General features: G+C 38.7%; 1 protein-coding gene across 2 annotated transcripts in view; it reads right to left on the bottom strand.

The window, feature by feature from the left end:
• The window catches only part of CEP162 (centrosomal protein 162), a 94,234-nt gene that overhangs the window by 24,551 nt on the left and 49,243 nt on the right, over window positions 1-20,440 (bottom strand). For both annotated transcript variants that reach the window (XM_061206869.1, XM_061206870.1), the window contains 9 exons: window positions 20,151-20,378; window positions 19,467-19,607; window positions 17,160-17,272; window positions 15,149-15,254; window positions 10,181-10,307; window positions 8,794-8,957; window positions 7,614-7,718; window positions 4,153-4,365; window positions 2,378-3,027 (listed from right to left, as the gene is read on the bottom strand). In XM_061206869.1, the coding sequence (XP_061062852.1) occupies window positions 2,378-3,027; window positions 4,153-4,365; window positions 7,614-7,718; window positions 8,794-8,957; window positions 10,181-10,307; window positions 15,149-15,254; window positions 17,160-17,272; window positions 19,467-19,607; window positions 20,151-20,378 (1,847 nt within the window). The remainder of the gene's footprint in view (window positions 1-2,377; window positions 3,028-4,152; window positions 4,366-7,613; window positions 7,719-8,793; window positions 8,958-10,180; window positions 10,308-15,148; window positions 15,255-17,159; window positions 17,273-19,466; window positions 19,608-20,150; window positions 20,379-20,440) is intronic.

Genomic DNA, 20,440 nt, shown 5'->3' with positions numbered 1-20,440 from the left:
TCACTGTTGATACTTATTAATATGGCAATTCCCAAACTACAAACATATCAGTTGCTTACTTGACTACATTTCTTCATGGAAACAGTGTGATTAGGACCCTCGGAAAAGCATCAAAATCTAAAGCACCCATGATATAACTGAACTATAGTAAAAAGCAGCCTAAACCTGGGCCTAGGAAACATTACTTTTCACTTCTCAGGCCCAGAGCTGTCTGAAAAACAGATTAACAATACTAAAAAATTATAAATTATATATAGGAAAATTTATAGGAGAACCTGAATTTTAAATTATTTCTAGGAAAGAATATGATTCTTTCCAAATAGTTTCATTACTACTATCATATTCAGGACTAAAGAAACAAGGTTTCAATTTGGAAGCGGTATGACTGCCATGATGACTCAATTAGATGTGGCTGCCAATCACTCAATCAGCATTTGTTAGGTGCTTCCTATCCTCATTCTCCGGTAGAAGCCCTGCACTCTCCCAGGTCCTACCTCTTCCTTCACTCAGGCACTCATTACATATTCTGATGCTTCTAACTCTGGGTTCCTTAAGTCAGTCAAATGTACTGAAATCCTAATCTCTGAAGGGCATGACGTTACATATTCTCAATATATGTTATATAACTTCACAATTAAAATGTTGCTTCACAAACATTAAACTACACATGTTCTGCACACCCCAAACCTTATTTTAAACCTCATAATCAAACCTATTATTGCCTACAGGTTGCAAAAGGAGTATAATCATACATCAGTTCTCAAGGAGCTATAAGGTGGTGTATAATTAGTGCTTTCTTGGTACATAAGTTATACAGGAGTTGGAGATGGGAGCAAGAAATTTCTAAGAAGTTCTAGGTAATATTTTTCCTAGAAAATGAAACATGAGTGAGCAAAAGGCAGGAAAGAAATTTGGCAAGTAACACTACTCTGATGGCGCAGGATTAGAATGGTGATGGGACTTGAGATGCCAGGTAGAGAAATTCAGTCTTGATACTTCAGGAAGTTGGGAGTCACTGGAGAACAGAGTGACTCAGATACAGGAGTACTTAAAGAATATTAACGGTTTTTAAGCAAGATGACTGGGGGAGACAGAAACTGAAATTAGGGAGAGTGGGGTGGGAAAACTGCCTAGTAAACCAAGTAGACCACACTATAAAAAGGAAGAAAGCAAAAGAAATACTTATAAGGAAGCACCCCATAGACTGTCAACCCAAGGAATAAAGGTGGTAAAGCTGGGCCTGGCAACTGAAAAAATATGGTCATAGACAGAGATGGGGAAGTTGGGAGGCGGAGCTAGTTTATGGGTAAAAAAAGAGAGAAAATCTGGTATACTACTGATTCCAAGAGGAACAATCCAACACATTTTTAGATTTAACATCTGAGCTCAGGGAAGAGAACAAGCCTTGAAAAGTAAATCTAGGAGTCGTGGTTCATAGAAGCCATAGAGAACAGATGAGTTTAGCAAGGGAGAAAAAGCAGAGGACCGAAAGCCAAAACCTGAACTTTGGTAGCAAGTCAGATTTTTGAGGAGGGAGAAGGAAAAGGAGTCAGGAGTCTGTCAAAAGGAGCAGAAAAGGAGCTTTAGTCAGAGTGCCAAGTCATGGAGGTTAAGGAGGAAACCCTTTCAGAAAAGGCAGTGTAGTCAACAATGTCACAGAAAATGAGGATGGAGAAAACGCCACTGACTGAGAAAGGCTATTCTTGAGAGACCAGGTTCAAAAGAGTGTGAGGATGAGAGCCATGCTTGGAGGGAGTCAGGGGGAAATAAAAGGAAAGGCTACTTGTGGAAAACTGGTACTGAAAGGCAGAGGACCAGAACTTGGTTTGCTTGGGTGAAAAAGATCTGAGCATGTAAGAAGGCTCAGAGGAAAGAGACAGGAGATGGTACTTGGAGATTCTGAGAAGGAAAGGGATGAGTATAGAAGTTCTTCAAGGCACGAACAGATGTAATCACAAGATTAATTTGAAGAGCTATTTTGGAAGAGGACCTTTTCCTCTTAGAATGTCAACTAGTTTTACTAAGAGCTGTTTTCTGATAGCTGTCTGCCTACAGCAACCATAAATGATGATATTCATTTGCAGGAAGGCCCAGTGGGTCAGCTTATTAACACCATTTGGATACGTGCAGAAAGGTAAGACTGCTCGGCCCAAGAACTGGGTTGACATGTAGATTCAAGTTCATTAGAATCTGAGCTTCCAATAGGTAGAAGATCCAACTCTGAAACACATCTGTGCTTAGCAATGTAGTACAGGTTCTTAAAATTTGGTAATGAATTTAGTTCAGGGTCAAACTAATTATCCAGGGGAAATACATCTATGATTTTTAAATTTTTATCTTTTTATGTCTCCATATACTGACGAAGTCACATTTTTACCTTTCCATGGAGTTTTCAAATTGGTTCACTGCTACTTCAGATTTCATCTTCAGCTCATTCCTCTCCACAGTTAATCTCTCCAGTTCATTTTTCAATCTGCTGTTTTCTTGTACAACCTCTGAAATATCGGAATCAGTAAAAGTATGTGGTTGGTAAAGCTTGCCCTCCAGGGTTCCACAGGAGTTAGCATTTCTTTTACCCGGGTGCAGAACATCTTTCTTCACCCTTCTGGCAGTCATTTCCTCCCTAGCCTTAGAGTGCTGATTAGAAAGCATCTTTCTCCTCTCCTTCTGAAGCCTCTCCACAGTTTTTGAAAGGTCCTGTATCTCTCTCCCCTTTGCGGCTAGCTCCTCGTTGAGTCTGACCAGCTTAGCTTTAGAATGAGCCTGTTCCACCTGGAATTCTATAGACTGGAAATCTTTATCATCCTTATCATTTTTCTTGAGCTCCAATTCAGCATTCTGATGTTTAAGAACATCTATTTCGGCTTCAAGACTTCTTACAGTGATTTGATGGGCTTCCTTAAGGTCATCCAGTTCCTTCTCTAGTGCTTTAGCTCTGGAGGAGCTGTCCTGTTGGCTCTGGGATGCCTCCTTCAACTTGCAGGCAAGTAGCTGCTCCTGCTCAGCCAGTCTCTGCTCATACTGAATCTGTAGAAAAGAATCCACATAACGACAAACCACTGCTAAACGTTTCGTTAGTTACCGAAGCCCTGCACTCTCCCAGGTCCTGCCTTTTCCTTCATTCAGGGACTCCCCATACATTCTGATGCCTCCAAGCCCATGTTCCTTGAGTCAGTCAAATGTGTTGAAGTCCTATCTTTGAAGGGCATACCATTATATGTTCTCAATGTATGTTATGTAATTTCCTAATTATATGTTGCTTCATAACATTACAAGTTTTTGTACACCAAAACTCATTTTAACCTCACAAGCAAACCTGTTATTGTGTACCCTTCTCTATGCAAACTGACACACTATACTCCCTGAGAATAAATAGGGAAAGCAGTTGGGGTTACTGATATCTGTAAGAAATAGCACATTTTCAACCTTCTAACATTAATTTAGAAATCTCATAGGAGTAATAAGTCAGCTTAGAATTTGCATACTGGAGCTTTATTATTATTAACAAAATAACCTAATAGTCTACTCTGTGGAGGGAGGCATGATAGAGCTTTGTTCATTCAATCACTGAATATATTTATTGTGCTACAACTGCATGCCAGGCACTGTGCCAGATCCTAGAGATAAACTCAGTTCCTGCCTTCAAACAGTTCACAGCCCAGTGAGGAGAGTGACATGGCAAATTTCAATGTCCTATGATAACTGCGATAATGGGCCTATGAACATGGCGCAGAGGGGCACCCGGGTGTGTCTGGAGGCCTGAGGGAAGGAGGGAAGATGGCACAGAGGGACCACATTCAAGTTCAGCTTTGAGGGATGTGTGTACATTTGGGGATAAGTGGAAGCAGCGGTATTTTGGAAGTAGGAAGAGCACATGCGAGGCAACTGAAATGCTTGGTGTGCACTGGGAATCAGAAATGAAAGGAGGAAGTGGCTGGAAGTGAGCAGGGGCAGGAGAGGGGGGTGGGATAGGGACTGGAAAAAGGAAAAAGTTAGGTACATTTAGAGAGATTAAAAGGGGTGGGGGGTTGGAATTCATTCCTCTATTTGGTCTCTGCCCTCCAAAGACATACTCTTCGGTCTCATTCTAAGAAGCCCCCAGCCCCCATGGTACACCTCTGAGCCCCATCTCCATGGTTACCCGGCACTTACCTTCATTTTCTGAAACTGCTGTTCCATGGTCCGAAGGCTTTTCTTTGCTTCTTCATCTCTGCCCTCCAGATCAGCTTCTAGTTTTTTTATCCTTTTTTCCATAAACTCCACTGTATTTCTATCCACTGTATCACCAGCTGCTGATGCAGCCAATATTAAAGCAGGCAAAGAATTGGGATATCGTCTCTTTAGAATTCCTTCCATTTCCTTAACCTATTAAAATATTTTTGTATGCATGTTAAGGTCACAAATATATTAAAATTAAGCAGCTTAATGTAAAAATTTAGATTATGCTCTATCAGTCTAGATTTCAAAGAGATGTTCATATCACATCTCAAGACTGAATCAAATGCACAGCAGCACAAATTAATTTCAAATTTTATATCCTAGATTATCTGGTTAAAACACACTATAGTATAATGTCTAATCTAATACTGGTTAATTTACAGAAATCCTCTTATGTTTATTTGAAATAGATCTTGGGTCTTCCTATTATACTAGTTAACAACCAATCTTTGTGAGGACAAAGCTCTTTCCCCCTCCCTTTTTTCCACAGATCCCCCTCAGGTAAGTGTTTATACTGTCTACTGATTGAAAAATTACTTATATGCACATGAACGTGCAACGTTTTTGTAATAAACATACAGCTTCCTAAGCACCTGCCCCTGCCTGCAACAATCTCCCCCCTACCCCAGCCCTCCTCCAAATAAAGTTTAATCTACTTTAAAATGACTTCTTTCAATCAGGAAGCAAAGAGGATTAGATGACATTTAATGAAGTCCTCATAAAAACAACTTTTCATTTAGTCTATTAAAACAATAACATACTACACAATCTTTCTGTAAGGAAAAACTGCACCTGGGTCCACAGAAATTAGAGCTTGATATTAAATACACATACGTGTGTATACCTGCTTTTGTTAAAGGTATTATGTTAAGACACCTTTGAAAAACATAGATCAAGAGACTAAAACTTCGTTTAACAGTCTTCTAACCCCCGAGCATGCAATAAAATAAATAAAATAGCACCTAAGAGGTGGTCTAGTGCAGAGGTTAGAGCGTGTCTGGAGTTAAGACTGTGTTAGCGGCTTTCTGACCCGTGTCAACTCCTCAATCTATATCTCTCTTTTGCCTCATCGGTAAAATGGGGAGGTAACAATACTGATTTCATGGTGTTCATATATTTAAGTGAGGATCAGATGACATTTATCTTGGTGAAGTGCTTAGCCAAGTGCCCAGCATGTGGTGAGGGCCTGATAATGGTTTTTATTATATATGATCTGGTCCCCAAAACTACCTTTCCTAAGGCAAGATGGGTTGCTCAAAATCCTGTTTATAGACTGAATATTGTTCCTAGTAGGTACTTAAGGGTCACATCATTTGCAAAGTTAACAGCAAATATTTCCATTCCTGAAGACTGCTTGCACATTCATAGATATACCATAAAGTGGAATACATCCAGATACAACAATGGATAATTTCATCTGTAAAATTTTTCATTTTGCTTCCCCTGGTATTAAAAATCTAGATTAGATGTAAGCATATAAAGGTATATATATATATATATATATATATATATATATATACACATAGACACCATGTATATTAAAGAGACTAGTTTTAAATGAATTTGTTTTAACATATTTACAATTAACATATTAATTTAAAATTCTAAACAATATTTTCAATCTGACTTTGATATTTTGCAAAGTATACTACATTTTTGGCAGAAAATTAATTTTATTTCTATCTTCTTTCATTTTGCTTTTTAATTTATTCTTTGGTCTCTGATACCAGTGTGGCTCTTGTTGTTGTTGTTTTTTAAATCTCACTGGAAATTAAACTATGGAATATTCCATTAAATAAAAGCATGAATGAACACACATAATCGGAAATTTTCACTATAACATGCATATAAATTAGCCCCACTTTTACTTATGTGTTATTTAGAAAAAAAGATATTTTATTCTACAATTAATCTATTTCAGGATATGGCTCAAACTGATTCTGAATATATTGTGACATACCTTGATTATAAAATATGTATTAAGATTTAAAATCATTAGGATAGAAATGTTCTGTTCAAGGGAACAGAGTAAGATCTGAAATGTATATGAGCAAACTATACAAAATATTAACAATATTTTAGAAAGATATAATCTAAGACAGTAAACCAATAAATTTTTAATGAAAGTGTTAGTAAAAGAGGGAGGTTACTTTGATAAAACGTTATATTTCTGATCCATATGGATCACCATTTCAAATCTTGTTTTTAAGCATGCTTTATTTTTTACTCTCATACGTTCAGTTCTCCATTATTCTCTTAAAATAAAATCATCTAGTGGAGAAGTGGTTCCTTTGGTCTTTCCTCTCTCACAATTCTGGATAGCTTCTTCTACATAGGCTAATCTAAGTCTTAGACACTGGAAAAAAAAAGAAAAAGCCAAGCGACCTAGACTATAGTTATTTCAGAATATTTCTCGCTCTTCAAACCACTTCAGTCCTGTTCCTTTCCTGGCCACTAAACCAAACTACCAAATCATACCTTTTAATATAACAGGTCCTGTAAAGTAACAAAGTTAATTTTTTGCTTAGTTTTCCTTCTTCTCATAAAACTGGGATAATATGCAGCCCAGTGATGACCTCACAGTTTCAGGTTTGTGATGGAATAACAGCTGTACGTCTAAGGGTCATGACTTGACTACAGAATCACGTTCTCTTATTAACAGGACTGGAAATTCTAATTTTGTTTTAATATTTAGTTATAAATACAAATACTACGTTATAGAAGGCTTTAAAAACATAAGGTACAATTAATGTTCCAGCCTACAAAACAACTATTTCAATGAAAAAAAATCTTTATCCTAGTAAGTGTTACTATATGGGTTTTGAAAAAAGTCTTCCAGCCACAATGACCATGAAATGAGTATTTCTAAGCCTAAACAGTGAGCCAGAGCTCAAAATTATGGCCAGCTCTCTGGGAGGGGATGTTCGGTTTCCAGGGTGTTCTGCTGGACTTCCCTAGCGCTACTAACATGTTTCCAACTGGAGGGTCTCCTTCCCTGCCCTCCTCTCTCACCTATCCTTCCTCAGGAGAAGGGATCCTAGCTCTATACCCAGAGTGGCAAAGTTCTGTTTCCTTCTTCCTGGATGTCAAATAGAGCTGGGATGCAAATAACCTTTCATCAATAGGTCTACCACCTAATGAGACACATTACTCTTAAAAATTCTTTATGCAGAAAGCCACAGAGTACATAAAATGATGTTGTTTACTGCGTTTTCATTGTTACTTTAAATACTGTATTCAAAGTTTAAAGTAGAGGCAGTTCTATATTAAAATGAATGAATAAAATCCAAAATTTCCATGTTGACTGCATCTTGTAGGAACTCCTAAAACAAAAGAGAAAACAAAAATGCTCTGTATATAAAATATCTTAATGAAAATTTACCCTGAACACGTACTTGTCGCTCTAGATCCTGAATTTTTTTGGCATCAGTTGCTTTTTCTTTTAAACGTATCTTCTGCTGGATGGATGGATTTCCAGATTCAGCTTTCAGTTTCTCAACCTACCAATAAGGAAAGACCATGTTAAGAAGCATATTTAAAACACAGCAGAGAAACACCAAGAGGGAAGCATAATGGCAGTTCATTAATTCACTTATTAGATCCCAGATAGGGCACTGTGCTGGAGATACGGAGAGCAAACAAGACAAGCCAGGTCCCTGCTTTCAGGGTGCTTATGTCCTAATGGAAGGAGACAGTTGAAAAGCTAATAAACAAAATCATTAAGTAAATTAAATAACTTCAGAAAGTGACAAGTACTATGAAGAAAATAAAGTCAAGGAATGAGAAGAAAGAGTCAGAGGAGGCGAGACTGGTAGCTACATTAGATTAAGAGGTCAGGAAGATCTTTCTGGGGAGTAGAAATCGGAGCTGAGACTTGAACAAGGAGTGAGACACAGGAAGAAGCTAGGTCAGAGCACACTCTAGGCCAAAGCAACAAGTGGAACGAGCTCGGCATGTTCAAGAACCAGAGGGAGGCCCGTGTGGTTGGGAGGAGAGTGACCGGGGAGTGCAGTACGGATGGGGCTGGAGAGACAGGCAGGGTTCAGACCACATGGGGACCTCACAGGCTGTGCTAAGGGGCCTGGATTTACAGTTGTCCCTTGGTAACCGTGGGGCACTGGTTCCCAGACCCCTGCAGATACTAAGATCCGGGCATGCCGAAGCCCCAGGGATGCTCAAGTCCCTTGTATAAAATGGTGTAGTATTTGCCTGTAACTCCCATATACTTTAAATCATCTCTAGATTATTTATAATACCTAAAACAATGTAAATGCTATGAAAATAGCTGTCAGTGAACAGCAAATTCAAGTTCTGCTTTTTGAAACTCTGTTTTTCTTCCAAATATTTTCAATCCACAGTTGGTTGAATCTGCTGGATAGGGAACTTGTGGATACAGACGGCTGACTGTATTCTCAGGCTAATCTAAAATAGACTACACAAATAAACACAAACCAAAGTCAAACCGGCCATTTTCATGAACAGAATTTCGAGTATATTGATTTGATGACACAAAGCTATGAAGGAGTGTTGAAGATAATAGGGTTCATCTATAGAAATACATTCTGAAATGACTACCTCAAGTTTCAGCTTCTCAATTTCTTCATTTGCTTCTTTAAGCCGAACTGCATCTTTATCCAGAAGTTCCTGATTTTCGGCGTACCACTGTAATCTTTTTTGCAGGCGAGTTATTTCTTGTTTATGTGTTTCTTCTAAAATCTTTATTTCATATAATTTTTCACCTATAAGATAAAGTAATACAATAACTCCATTGTAACTTTTCAAAATATGGAAATAAACTACATTGAAAGATTTTAAATGAAAACCAAGTCTCCCTAATGAAAGCATTAAGAAAAAAATAAGAGGCCAAAAACAACTGACGTATGCAAGGCTGTGTCTAGTTTAGTGTATTAGTAAAGGAGGATGAAGACTGTTCAGAGTCCAAATCCTCAAACTTGTAGCAAAGTTGGCATATAGAAATTTTTGATAAATCACTTGTTTCCCCACTGACTTTCATTATAGAAGTAAAGTCTTTTCTATGAAAATAAATGTTGGATTCAGGAGACAATAAAAATGAAGAATTCCTATAATTATATTAAAAAGTAACAATGGCAAACATTAGAGAGTGCTTCCCATGTAAGACTTTATTTAATACAACAAACATATGATGGGAACTATTGTTGTTATTCTATTTTACAGATGAGGAAAGTAAATTTCTTACAAACAGTAAGTGGATTTTACTATACACATCTTACACTGAAGATCATAATATCACAGAGGAAAGATCCTTACTTTGGCAAACAAGGGGTTCTCTGATCAACCTTTCTAGCCCTGTGTTCTGCCATCCTAAGCCGCAATCCACAGGTGTATCCCAAAACACGCTCAGGAAACACTCTTGAGCGGCCCCCTCCATTAGTTTACTCCTGAATCTCTCCATCTGTCAGGACCCTCAAATGCCATTCCTCTCTGAAACCCTTATTAGCACCCTCATGTTTATTTCTAATTTTTTTAATATTAAACTTTATCTTACTCTCCTTCTGCATTCTTATCTTACTCTCCCTTGTTTTTCCTGGTGGGGTATACCGTATCCATCCTTGTGTTTCTACAAACATAGTTTCTACAAACATTTGTTCACTTGGTAAATACTTGAGAGCTTATGTTTCAGACCCAGGGATAAAAAGGGAGACCGTGCCCTGTAAAGTCACAGTTTAGCTGGGATGACTGTAAACAACTAAGCTTACAATGCCATGAATTCAAAACAATCTGTGACTTTCTTTGGTCTCGCAATTATTGCTGCTAAAACCAATCAAATGCACATACCTATTCACTAATTTTTTTAAGTTTCTAAAATTACAATACACTTCAAGGAATAGCATTTTAATTATACTATCCAACTGCTATTACTTAACTCAAGATTAGAACAGTTAGGAGTATAAAGGTAAACCGCTTCAGCTCAGACTTTTACCTGTGGCATAAGCAATCTGGTCTTTGGCTTGGTCTCTCTCTTTCTTCACTTTTTCCAAGTCTACTTCAAGAGCCTGTTTGTCCTGCTTCAGTCTTTTGATGTCTTCCAATAAACTGTTTTTTTCTTTCTTGATATTCATAAAAATACAAAAGCAAATTATTTCCAACCACAATAAATTGTGGTATAGAGTCTCTTTCACCCACGTCATCATAAACACGGCTAATTATTTTTCTAAATTTTAGCTTGATCTTATCACCATTCCCCTCCAAACGATCACGAGCTCCCCAGAGCCTACTAGAATCAGTTCTCATCACCTAACTCAACACAGCTTCCAAGCCCTTCCACTCTGCCGTTCTCACTTCTCCTGGCTTACTGCAATACCCTCCTAACCAGTCTGCCTCTTCCACTCTCAGCACCTACAGTCTTTTCTCCTCACAGTAGCCAGAGGAACTGTCTTCAAGAGTCAGTTAATGTCTTCTGTCTGAAGCTCTCTGGTGGCTCCCACCCTTCTTGGGGGAAGCCCACAGTCCTTACCATGACCTTCAGTGTCACAGAACCCAGTCGTGCCCGCTCCTCTGACGCATCTCCTGCAAATCTCCCCCTCGCGCTCCACGCCAGCTGCAGAGCCCTCGTGGCTGTTCTTTGAACCCGCCCAGCACGTTCCGACCCCACGGTGTTTTTGCACTTACTGTCTGCTCTGCCCTCACATAGCCAGGTGGTTTGTTCCTTCACTTTATCAGGATTTCTGTTCAAACGAGGCCCCAGGAAGGCCTTCCCTGATCACTCTAAAACGGCAACCCTCATCCTGGCCCCCAGGTGTGCTGCTTTTTCTTCTTCTCACACACTCATCACCGCCTGACATAGACATTTACTTGAAAGCAGAACTTTACTTTGCTCATCCCTATATCACAGATGCAAAAAAATGCTTGGCACATTTAAAAAAAAGTTAAATTCTCAATGTGCTCACAGGCCGCGCTCTCTCAACCGCCCTCATTTCTCGCCTTGCCAAAGTCATGCTTATCCTTCAAAGCATAGTTCAAATGAGGCTATTCCTGATAATCCCTGCCCCAGCATTACCACAAACTTGCAGTGTACCTCTAGCATAGCATTTACTACTTTGTTTCATACGACACTTACTTGCGTACAAGCCTTTTCTCTTTATTAGGCTGAAAGCTCTTTGGGGACCAAGACTGATTTTACTACTTGTTTACTTTATGGCACCAAGCACATGGCAGGTACTCAATAACTGTATACTGAACTGAACTCATAACTGCTGAATAAACTCCTGGGGCACAGTTGGTATATTTTATTTTCAAAATAAAAATTCTTAGAAACTTTCTATCACACTACCTTAGAATCTAAAATCCAGTCTTATGAAGAAAATAAATCCATTCATAAGGGCTTGAATAATCATGGTTCTAGCTGTATCATTTCATTGTTTAATCTTCCGTGTGATCTTCTGCGGATGTCTTTTCAGGAGAGCACTGAGTGTCTACAAGAACCTACTGTGTGGACACTCAGAGGCCTCTGCCTGTCTCTCCGACCCTTTCTTCCATCACTCTTGTCCTTACCCACTTCCGCCTCAGGTGCCTCTGCTTCTGGAAGGTACCAAGCCCAGTCCTGACTCGGGGCCTGTGCTTCCCCCTGGCTGGAAGGCTCGGTCTTTGCACAGTGAGCTGCTGCTTCTCCTCCACTCTTGACGCAGACACCACTTTCTCAGAGGGCACCTCCTTGCCCACAGGGCTGACAGCTGCCTTGCCCCTGCCCTGCCTACCGTTAGTCTCTATTCTTATTTTCCTCAAAGAACTTACCTCTATTTGTAACTATTTCTTGTTTACTTATTATCTGTCTTCCCTGGTAGAATACAGGTTCCTAGTGAGCAAGGCCCATGTCTGTCTTGTTTACCTACTGTTTTTCCAACTCCAGGATGATTGCTTGACTGACTGGCCGAACTGCAGTCAGCCTCAACCTCCTCCCCACCCCGGGAATCTAGAAGGACAGGGCTCAGGACCTTCGTTTTTAGTATGTGTCCATCCATAGTTTACAAAAAAACAATTCACATTTTAAGACTACACTAATTGGTATTAATTTTTAAGGTACAAATTAGACTATACGTAAGTAGGTTTGATATGAATATTATATTACAGATTTATCTCAGTATGAATTTTTTGCTCTAAAACTATTTAAACTCAGAAAACCAAAGTGAATAAAAATTAACGCATGACATTCCATCTTTCAATATTTGCACAAATAAATACAACCCTAAATAATTGTTATCTTTAACACTTTTTCTTTTTTTGATTTCTTCTTTTTTTTTTTTAATCTTTTTTTTTTTGGCTGCGTTGGGTCTTCGTTGCTGCGCGCAGGCTTTCTCTAGTTGCAGCGAGAAGGAGCTACTCTTCGTTGCGGTGCGCCCGCTTCTCATTGCGGTGGCTTCTCTTGTTGCGGAGCACGGGCTCTAGGCGCGCGGGCTTCAGCAGTTGTGGCGCACTGGCTTAGTTGTTCTGCAGCACGTGGGATCTTCCCGGACCAGGGATCGAACCCGTGTCCCCTGCAGTGGCAGGTGGATTTTTAACTGCTGCGCCACCAGGGAAGTCCCTTTCTGATTTCTTTTAAGGTGTTCCCTGCCTTTGGTACTTTCACCATGATGGGTTTAGATGTAGATTTTAAATTATGTATCCTGAGCAGGACTCACTGTATTTCCTGAATTTGAGAATTCATCTCTTTTATTAATTTCTAGACAATTCTTAGCCATTACTTTAAAAAAAAATTTAATTACATACTAGAGTATCTCACATCTCTGATATTTTTCATTTCTCTATTTTTTTGTGTTTCACTCTAAGCTCCTTAGATCTATCTTCTAGTTTACCAATTTCTTCTTAGTTATGTATAATCTATTTAATTTTTCTACTTATTCTGTTTATTTTTCTCTGAATTTGCCTAGTCTGTTTTGTTCTTTCCTCACACTGAATTTCTCACTTATTTTGTATATTAAATCATTTAAAGTCTATTTATTTCATAGTCTACTCAGTAATTTGATTGGGGTTCTAATCCTGCTGTTTATTAAATCATCCCATGCCTGCTCACGGTGGGTTGTTTCCCTGGGTTTTGTAATTCTGCATTCTGGGCGTACCATCAGCAGGATTTTATCTGAAGGAATACCATGTGAGCTGGGTTAAGGATGGATACCCCTAAGAGTGTTTTGCATGTGTTTCTTACAGACACACTTAAGATGATCACTGACTCAGGACCACCTTTTATGTTATTTTTTTTTCCAGTTTGAGTATGACCAAACCTTGAAAGTAGTGTCAATTCAAATACTAAAACACAAATGAAGGCAGTAGGGATGACATTTATACTGAACAACTAGTAAGACACTGAGCAGAGATTTTTTTCCCCTCTCTATATAGAAATCAAGTTAAGAGAGATAAGCTTTCTTGATATTTCAGCCCCTTCTGAAGGTGGGTGGATTTTTTCATAGACCACTGTTTTACTGAAGGATGTGGCCCTTTGAAGTCCTGGGGTCCTATCTCTACTTTGTTGTTAAAGCTCAAGGCTCGTGGTTACTGAACTGGCAGCCTAGGAGCAATGCTTACTGCTAGGTTTGTATCCCTGTTCATTTCTGACCCCTAGAGATTCCCCTTACTTTCTTGAGAGGTGGGTTATGCATTTACAAGATGTTTCTTATATTTTAGCCAGCATTTTCCAGTGATTTCAGTGGCAGTTTTAGCTTCCCGTTTGTCAGAAAAAAATGTGTTCAAAGTAGCACTTTTAAAAGGTCAGTAATAACAGCCTTCAAATGAAGCTAATGCTGTGCTTGAAACCTTACCATGTTTTCCCAAGCCTTCATAAACTTCACCAATGTTAATTGCTCTCCTAACTTGCTAGTTTTTGAGGCCCACTGATAAGTGCGGGTGTCCACTTATTCCTTCTTTCTACTTATCTGTCTACCTATCTAATCATTCTATACATACATGCATCTTAAGAAAGTTCTCTAATGGATTCATATTTGAAGCTGTATTTTATATACAAGTCTGTTAAGCATCAATTATTGAACTAAGGCATGTTTAAAGTGCTATATAACCTAACTTTATATAATAAATTTCTAATTAAAAAGTGATATGTAATTGGAATTTTTCTGATTTATGTAATCATTCAAATAGATTGGAAGGACTTTAGTTTAGTGCTATGGTTCTTAATGGGAGGGAGTGGGGAGAGTTGACTGCCCTCCCACAGGAGATGTCTGGAAATGTGGCAGTGGTTCTGAGTGTTGCAGCGACTGGTGGGTGCTATGAGCATAGTTCCTGGGGACAGGAGTGATAAAAATCATGCAATGCATAGAACTGTTCTGCTTAAGACAGAATTAATCTGCCCTAAATCCCCAAACTTCTCCTATTGATAAATACTGCTTTAGAAAATTCTAGGCCATATTCTTTATAACAATTCAATACAAATAAAGAAAAATGTTATACAGTAGCTATTGCATTTCACCTCTGTGTTAGGCACATCAGACACACATATTTGCAGATATAGTCTCCGCCCCCTAGAAGTGCACAGTCCACTTGGGAAGACAGAGGAAAAGCCAACTAACTTTTTAAGGTGAATGATTATCTTCAAATTATTTTCCTATTTTAGCCGTACATTTCCAATGAGGAATTTGAAGTTAGGTATACATGCCCTAAATAAGGTTATGCCTCCAACATGGCTCCACGTGATACATGCCTGATGAGAGGTTGGATTATAAAGAGGATGCCATCTAAAACCAGCATCACATTGTCTCCTCTATAGTAAGATCACACATGTCCCAGTGCTAACCTTAGATATTTCCTAATTTTTAACTGGTATGAAATTTATAAGCAGATTTTATTTATTCATAAATTACAAAAGCAGATTTTTTTTTTAACACATGTAGAGATTTTTATAACAATCTTTCCTATCGCTAACGGTTAAAATCCTTATGCAACTTACCTGTGCCACCCGTAGTTCTGCTAACAGATCTGTAAAATTCTGGTTTCTGGTGGGCTCTGAATCTTCAACTACTTGAGACAGGAAACGACTTTTATGCATCTGTTCTCTGATTTATTTTGAAAATAAAAAAAATATATATTTTTAAAAGGTACTCCTTTCAATACAAAATATTCAATTCTTAAAAATTAAAAACACTTTGCACGTTGAAACTATGTGAGGCATTGAAGAGAAAGTTTATTTAAACTAAAGATTACAATACTAAAATACTAAAAGAGAAGTACACTTCATGTGAAATTTTTATGTATAATCTAAAAGAACCGAAACCCTAAGAGTACTGGTTTGTTTGTAATATAAAAATATTTCCTGCCAATTCTCAGAAAAAAAAAATCAATCTCCCAGAAAGACTTGCTGCATTTCCCCTGTGGTGTTCTGTACTCCTTGTCACATCATTCTAGACTCCTTTCTGAGAAACACAAATTGCCAATCATACCCATGGAAACTAACAAACAAAAGCAAACACAGTCTACTACTGGTACCTTAGAATCAATTTTTCTGTTTTTTTCCAGAGATATTATACAAGTTTAGGAGTACACATATGATCATCTAACCCTACTTTCTAAAGAAACCATTTATTCCATTGTGAAAATTCATTTAGAGCTTCAGGTTTGGATCCTGGAATAGATCTTCTCTTTTAAAAGCCAGGCAACATTATCAGAAATGAAATTTTAAAATACTTTATTAAAGCATCTGGGAAGAAAGCAGATGTAAATGCCTTCATGCCTCAGAACTGTGCAGATTATCAGCCTTGGCTTGGGGTCACACTTACCAGGAGAAAGGGGCACTTTCCCCCTCTTAATTTACACAAAAGTGCCCTCACTTGCCAACCTGTGTACTTTCCAGCTTTGTCTGCTACAAGATATGCTTTTTTCTATTTTGCATGAAAGATGAGTGTGAGCTAACAGCAGCCCTGCCTCATATGCCCTAAGTTACCTTACAAAAAAAATGGAAGAAGTACGTAAATAAAACATACATGACATTCACAGCCAAAGAAATTTCTTCTGATAGTGGTCCTATTTGAGGTTTTAGGTGTTTAGGTGAAATGATGCATAGCTGGCAGTCATTTCCCAAAAGAAGACAGTACCCTAGCTTGCCCACATTTGTTGGTTCAGCTCTTTCACTTAGTGTGTTAAAGACGGATGTATTAACATCCCAAAGACCTTACAGTCTGAAGTATGATTGATTCTTAAGTGGGTGCTGGTGCCCCGTCAGCCTGCCACGGTGAGCGCTGGTTGTAATAACTCGCAGGTTCTCCTTCTCTGGAGAAATGCCCTTGCCAAATAGCAACCCCTGCCCCCTGGCCCAGAGGATACCCCCACTCGCTTCCTGAGGCCCACCTAAGCCAGTGACTGGCTGCCTTGGGGGGCACAAAAGGCTGCCCCCCACTTGCCTCAAGTAGGGGCCAACTCTGTAATGCAGTCTGTTCTCCTGAGCCTCCTGGCGAGAGCAGAATGAAGCCAGCCTCCAGCTGAGACCACATTCTTACTTACCTTCCCCCCTGCTACCCGCCCCCATCTCGCTTCTCTTGCTCCCCTTCTCCTGAGAGTTATCCTCCGGGAAATCACCTCCATGAGGATCCCCATCTCAGGCTCTACTTGTATGGAACCTGACCTAAGATAGTAAATAATACTGTATTTTCTTTTTACTACTATTACTAACAGCATTATTACTAAGATGTATTACCCAAGTATCTCAGGCTTAAAAGGAATATTCAATTTCCTGAAATTGATGTCAAACTCAAATACGAATATACTGAAAATACTGAAGTATGTACTAGTCATCTAACACCAAGAGAAAATCCACTGAATATTAAATATGCAAAAGTTACAAAACTGTAAATCAGTGTACAATTTTTAAAAATTTCTAAGTATACTAAATGTTTTATTAATATAACAATAAAATGCTTAGAAACAGGCCAAGTATATTTGATTTTAAGAATTGTAAAAGGACTTACTTTAAGGCAGCTAACTCGCTGAATAAACTCTGGTTTTCCTTGAACATTCGCTCCTCATTTTTCTTGTTTTGTTCTTGGAGATCTTTCACTTGATTATACAATTTTTCGTTTTCCTTTTTATAAACGGAAAATTATGTTTTAGTTAAAAATCAGTAGTACTTACATAAGTATATCTGCTGCTAAAAGATACATCCTTTAAACATTTTTAAAAGCTTTTAAATTTCTTCAGTTTTTGAGTAAGTAAAATCTTTTTCAAACTCTTTGTCTCAGAAGAAAATCTGTTATCTGAAAACAATTCTTTCTAAAATGCTCAAAATGCTTACTTGAAAAAAAAGTTGCAAAAAAATTCCCAAAGCCAAAGAGCCTGTCAGTATGATGTACTTGCATTTCACAGGAGTAAATGGGGGAGAGACTGCAGGAATAACCACATCCTGAGTTCATGCACCAGGGATGGAAAGGCCAGTGGGACTGTTTGCACCTTCTTTTTTTCTGTTTTTGGCCCGTCTTTCTGCCGTGAGGTAATTGGATGTACCCACGGTGGGTATCCATGTTTGTTTCTGGAACTTTCTGTGAGCAGGGAGTTAGAGACTGGGTGTTTGTGGAAGATCAGGACGGAGCAGAGCAGAGACTAGACCCAGTACAGCACCTGACTTGAGGTGAAGGGGGACTCAAACAGTGAGATCAGGGGGAGAAAGTATCCATCTGTGCTTAGATGCTCTGGCTTATTAACCTCTTTAAAATCAAGAATCTGATGAAAACCACGGACCTTTGAGGATCTAATGAAAACTATGAACTGTCTCACCATGTCTGGCCTAGTGCCTGGCACACAGTCTGTGCTTGATTATCTGCAGAATTAATGAAACTCAGAAAAATACATACATACACAGACACATAAATTTTGTATTATCTTTGTGAGAGTGGGTGGTTGGCATACTCATAGGTCTGTGAAATCCCCCTTAAAACCCATGTTCTATACAGCAAGCTCAGAATGGCAGGAAAGGGTTTTGGACAGTTCTCACTAACTCTATGGTGGGGTGTCCTGCAAAATCAGTACAACTTCATTTATAGCAAAAGCTGTAATCTCTGATGTGGTGATGCTTTCTCTGGATGTCCCTGGAATGAAAATGCTTGTTATCGGTAAGCTGAATGCTTAGGCTATTGTTGTCATAAAAGAAAAGGGTAATGAGACAGAAGAAGAAGGGGAGGGAAGTTAAGAAAAAGTAGTGATGGGAAAGAAACTAAGACAAGTCTCATTCTGGGGATCACCAAACCTGTCCTGGCTGACTGTCAGGTCAACACCACCAACACTCCATCATCCCAGAGAACAAATGTATGGCTTCTATAGGACACACTCATTTTCTCCCATTTAATTCAATTGTTTTTCACTCTCAGGGCATTGGCAATTGATTTCAGATTTATATTTCCCATATATTTATATACATTTATATTTCTATAAATTTATATATATAAATATATATTTATATATTTTGATATAATATCAAAACTAGCCAATATTATCTACTGAAAAAATTATAGAAAATTAAAGAAAAAGAGGACAGTTTCTAAGGAAATACGGCTATTACAATTAGTAACAGGCAACATGCAGTAACTGGTTACTGTGTGGAAGGCATGAATTGGTTGATCTGCACTGTCTTATTTTAATTTCACAACCACCTTATGAGACAGGTACTATTATCCTCATTCCTACTTCACAGATGAGGAAACTGGCTGAGAGGTGAAATGATCTGCCTAAGGTTGCACAGCAGGTAGTGAAGCAAAGTCTAAAACCAGATTTTCTGAATCCAGAACCCATGCCCTTAACCATTTTAATTCTGCCTATGAGAAATGTACAGACTAGTCAAATTATTACTTCCTCGCATTGCCAGAATTCCCATTACCTGTTAAATGGACACAGAAATATTTTTAAATGCCTTATTTTTATTTTTTTTTAATTTTTATTTATTTATTTATTTATTTTTGGCTGTGTTGGGTCTTCGTTTCTGTGCGAGGGCTTTCTCTAGCTGCGGCAAGCGGGCGCCACTCTTCATCGCGGTGCGCGGGCCTCTCATTATCACGGCCTCTCTTGTTGCGGAGCACAGGCTCCAGACGCGCAGGCTCAGTAATTGCGGCTCACGGGCCTAGTTGCTCCGCGGCATGTGGGATCTTCCCAGACCAGGGCTCGAACCCGTGTCCCCTGCATTGGCAGGCAGATTCTCAACCACTGCGCCACCAGGGAAGCCCCAAAATGCCTTATTTTTATAATCAAAGAATCTCAAGACAAACTCACTATGTGCTGAAGAGCCATACCTGTTGATATCCTTGAAGAAGCGTCTCTTGTTCTTCTATTTCTTTTTGGATTTGCTTCAATTTTTCTTCAGTGACAGGATCAGCTGTTTCTCCAAAATGCAACCACCTTTGTTTTTTGTTTGATTCTTCAAAGCCACTTAACTTTGAGAACATGCAGGTATTGTTTTATTTGGAGAAGGAAATGATACAGTGGGAAGTGAGGAAGAATAACAGAAAATTCGAGGTACATAAACCTAAGACTGCCTTATAACCACAGTGGAATTATCGTAACACCAACTACAGTTAAACCACTTCAGTGTGCTTTGTGCTGATAGTTCTGATGATGGAAGTAACTCAGAAATGCTACACAGTGTCGCTTTCTGAATCTAGACCTTCCATAGCTTTCTTTCTGAAACTCTGTCTTCCATGAAGGTCACAGTGAACCAAGGGATTTGTTTTCAAAAAGGACTGGTAACAAGAAAACTATCAAAATGAGCCAATTTCAATTTCAATTTCCCCCCCCCCCGGGGGTTCCATGTAGGCTCTTCTGTAAGGAGGCACTCTCAGGAACCATGTTCATGTTTTATACAGCAAATATATCAAGTGAAGCAGCCCCAGGGACAAGCAAATGACCATGCATTTAGCAGGGAGTACCAGTTCTTTTTTAATTAAATAAAAGGAGAAAAAGGACAATGTGTCTAGTACCTTGGCTTGTAGAATATAATTGTCTTGATTTAGTCTGAAGAGTTCCTTTTCCTGTTGTCTCTTTAGTTCCTCCATCTTATTTTCCAGCTCTCTCTCCTTTTCTGAGAATGTGACTTTAATTTGCTCAATTAGGGCTTGGGCACCCCTCCATTTTTCCTCTGCTTCCTGAACTCTTTTAAGCATAATCAATTCTGTCTCCTTGTTCCCACCATGGTATCCTGAAGAATCCTTTAAAGGAAAAGCATTACTTCATTATGTAGAGTTATAATATTAGATTTGAGCACAGGTGG

The sequence above is a fragment of the Eubalaena glacialis genome, chromosome 12 (assembly GCF_028564815.1).
Source record: "Eubalaena glacialis isolate mEubGla1 chromosome 12, mEubGla1.1.hap2.+ XY, whole genome shotgun sequence".
Classification (NCBI taxonomy): Eukaryota; Metazoa; Chordata; class Mammalia; order Artiodactyla; family Balaenidae; genus Eubalaena; species Eubalaena glacialis.
This window is presented reverse-complemented; position numbering and strand designations above follow the sequence as displayed.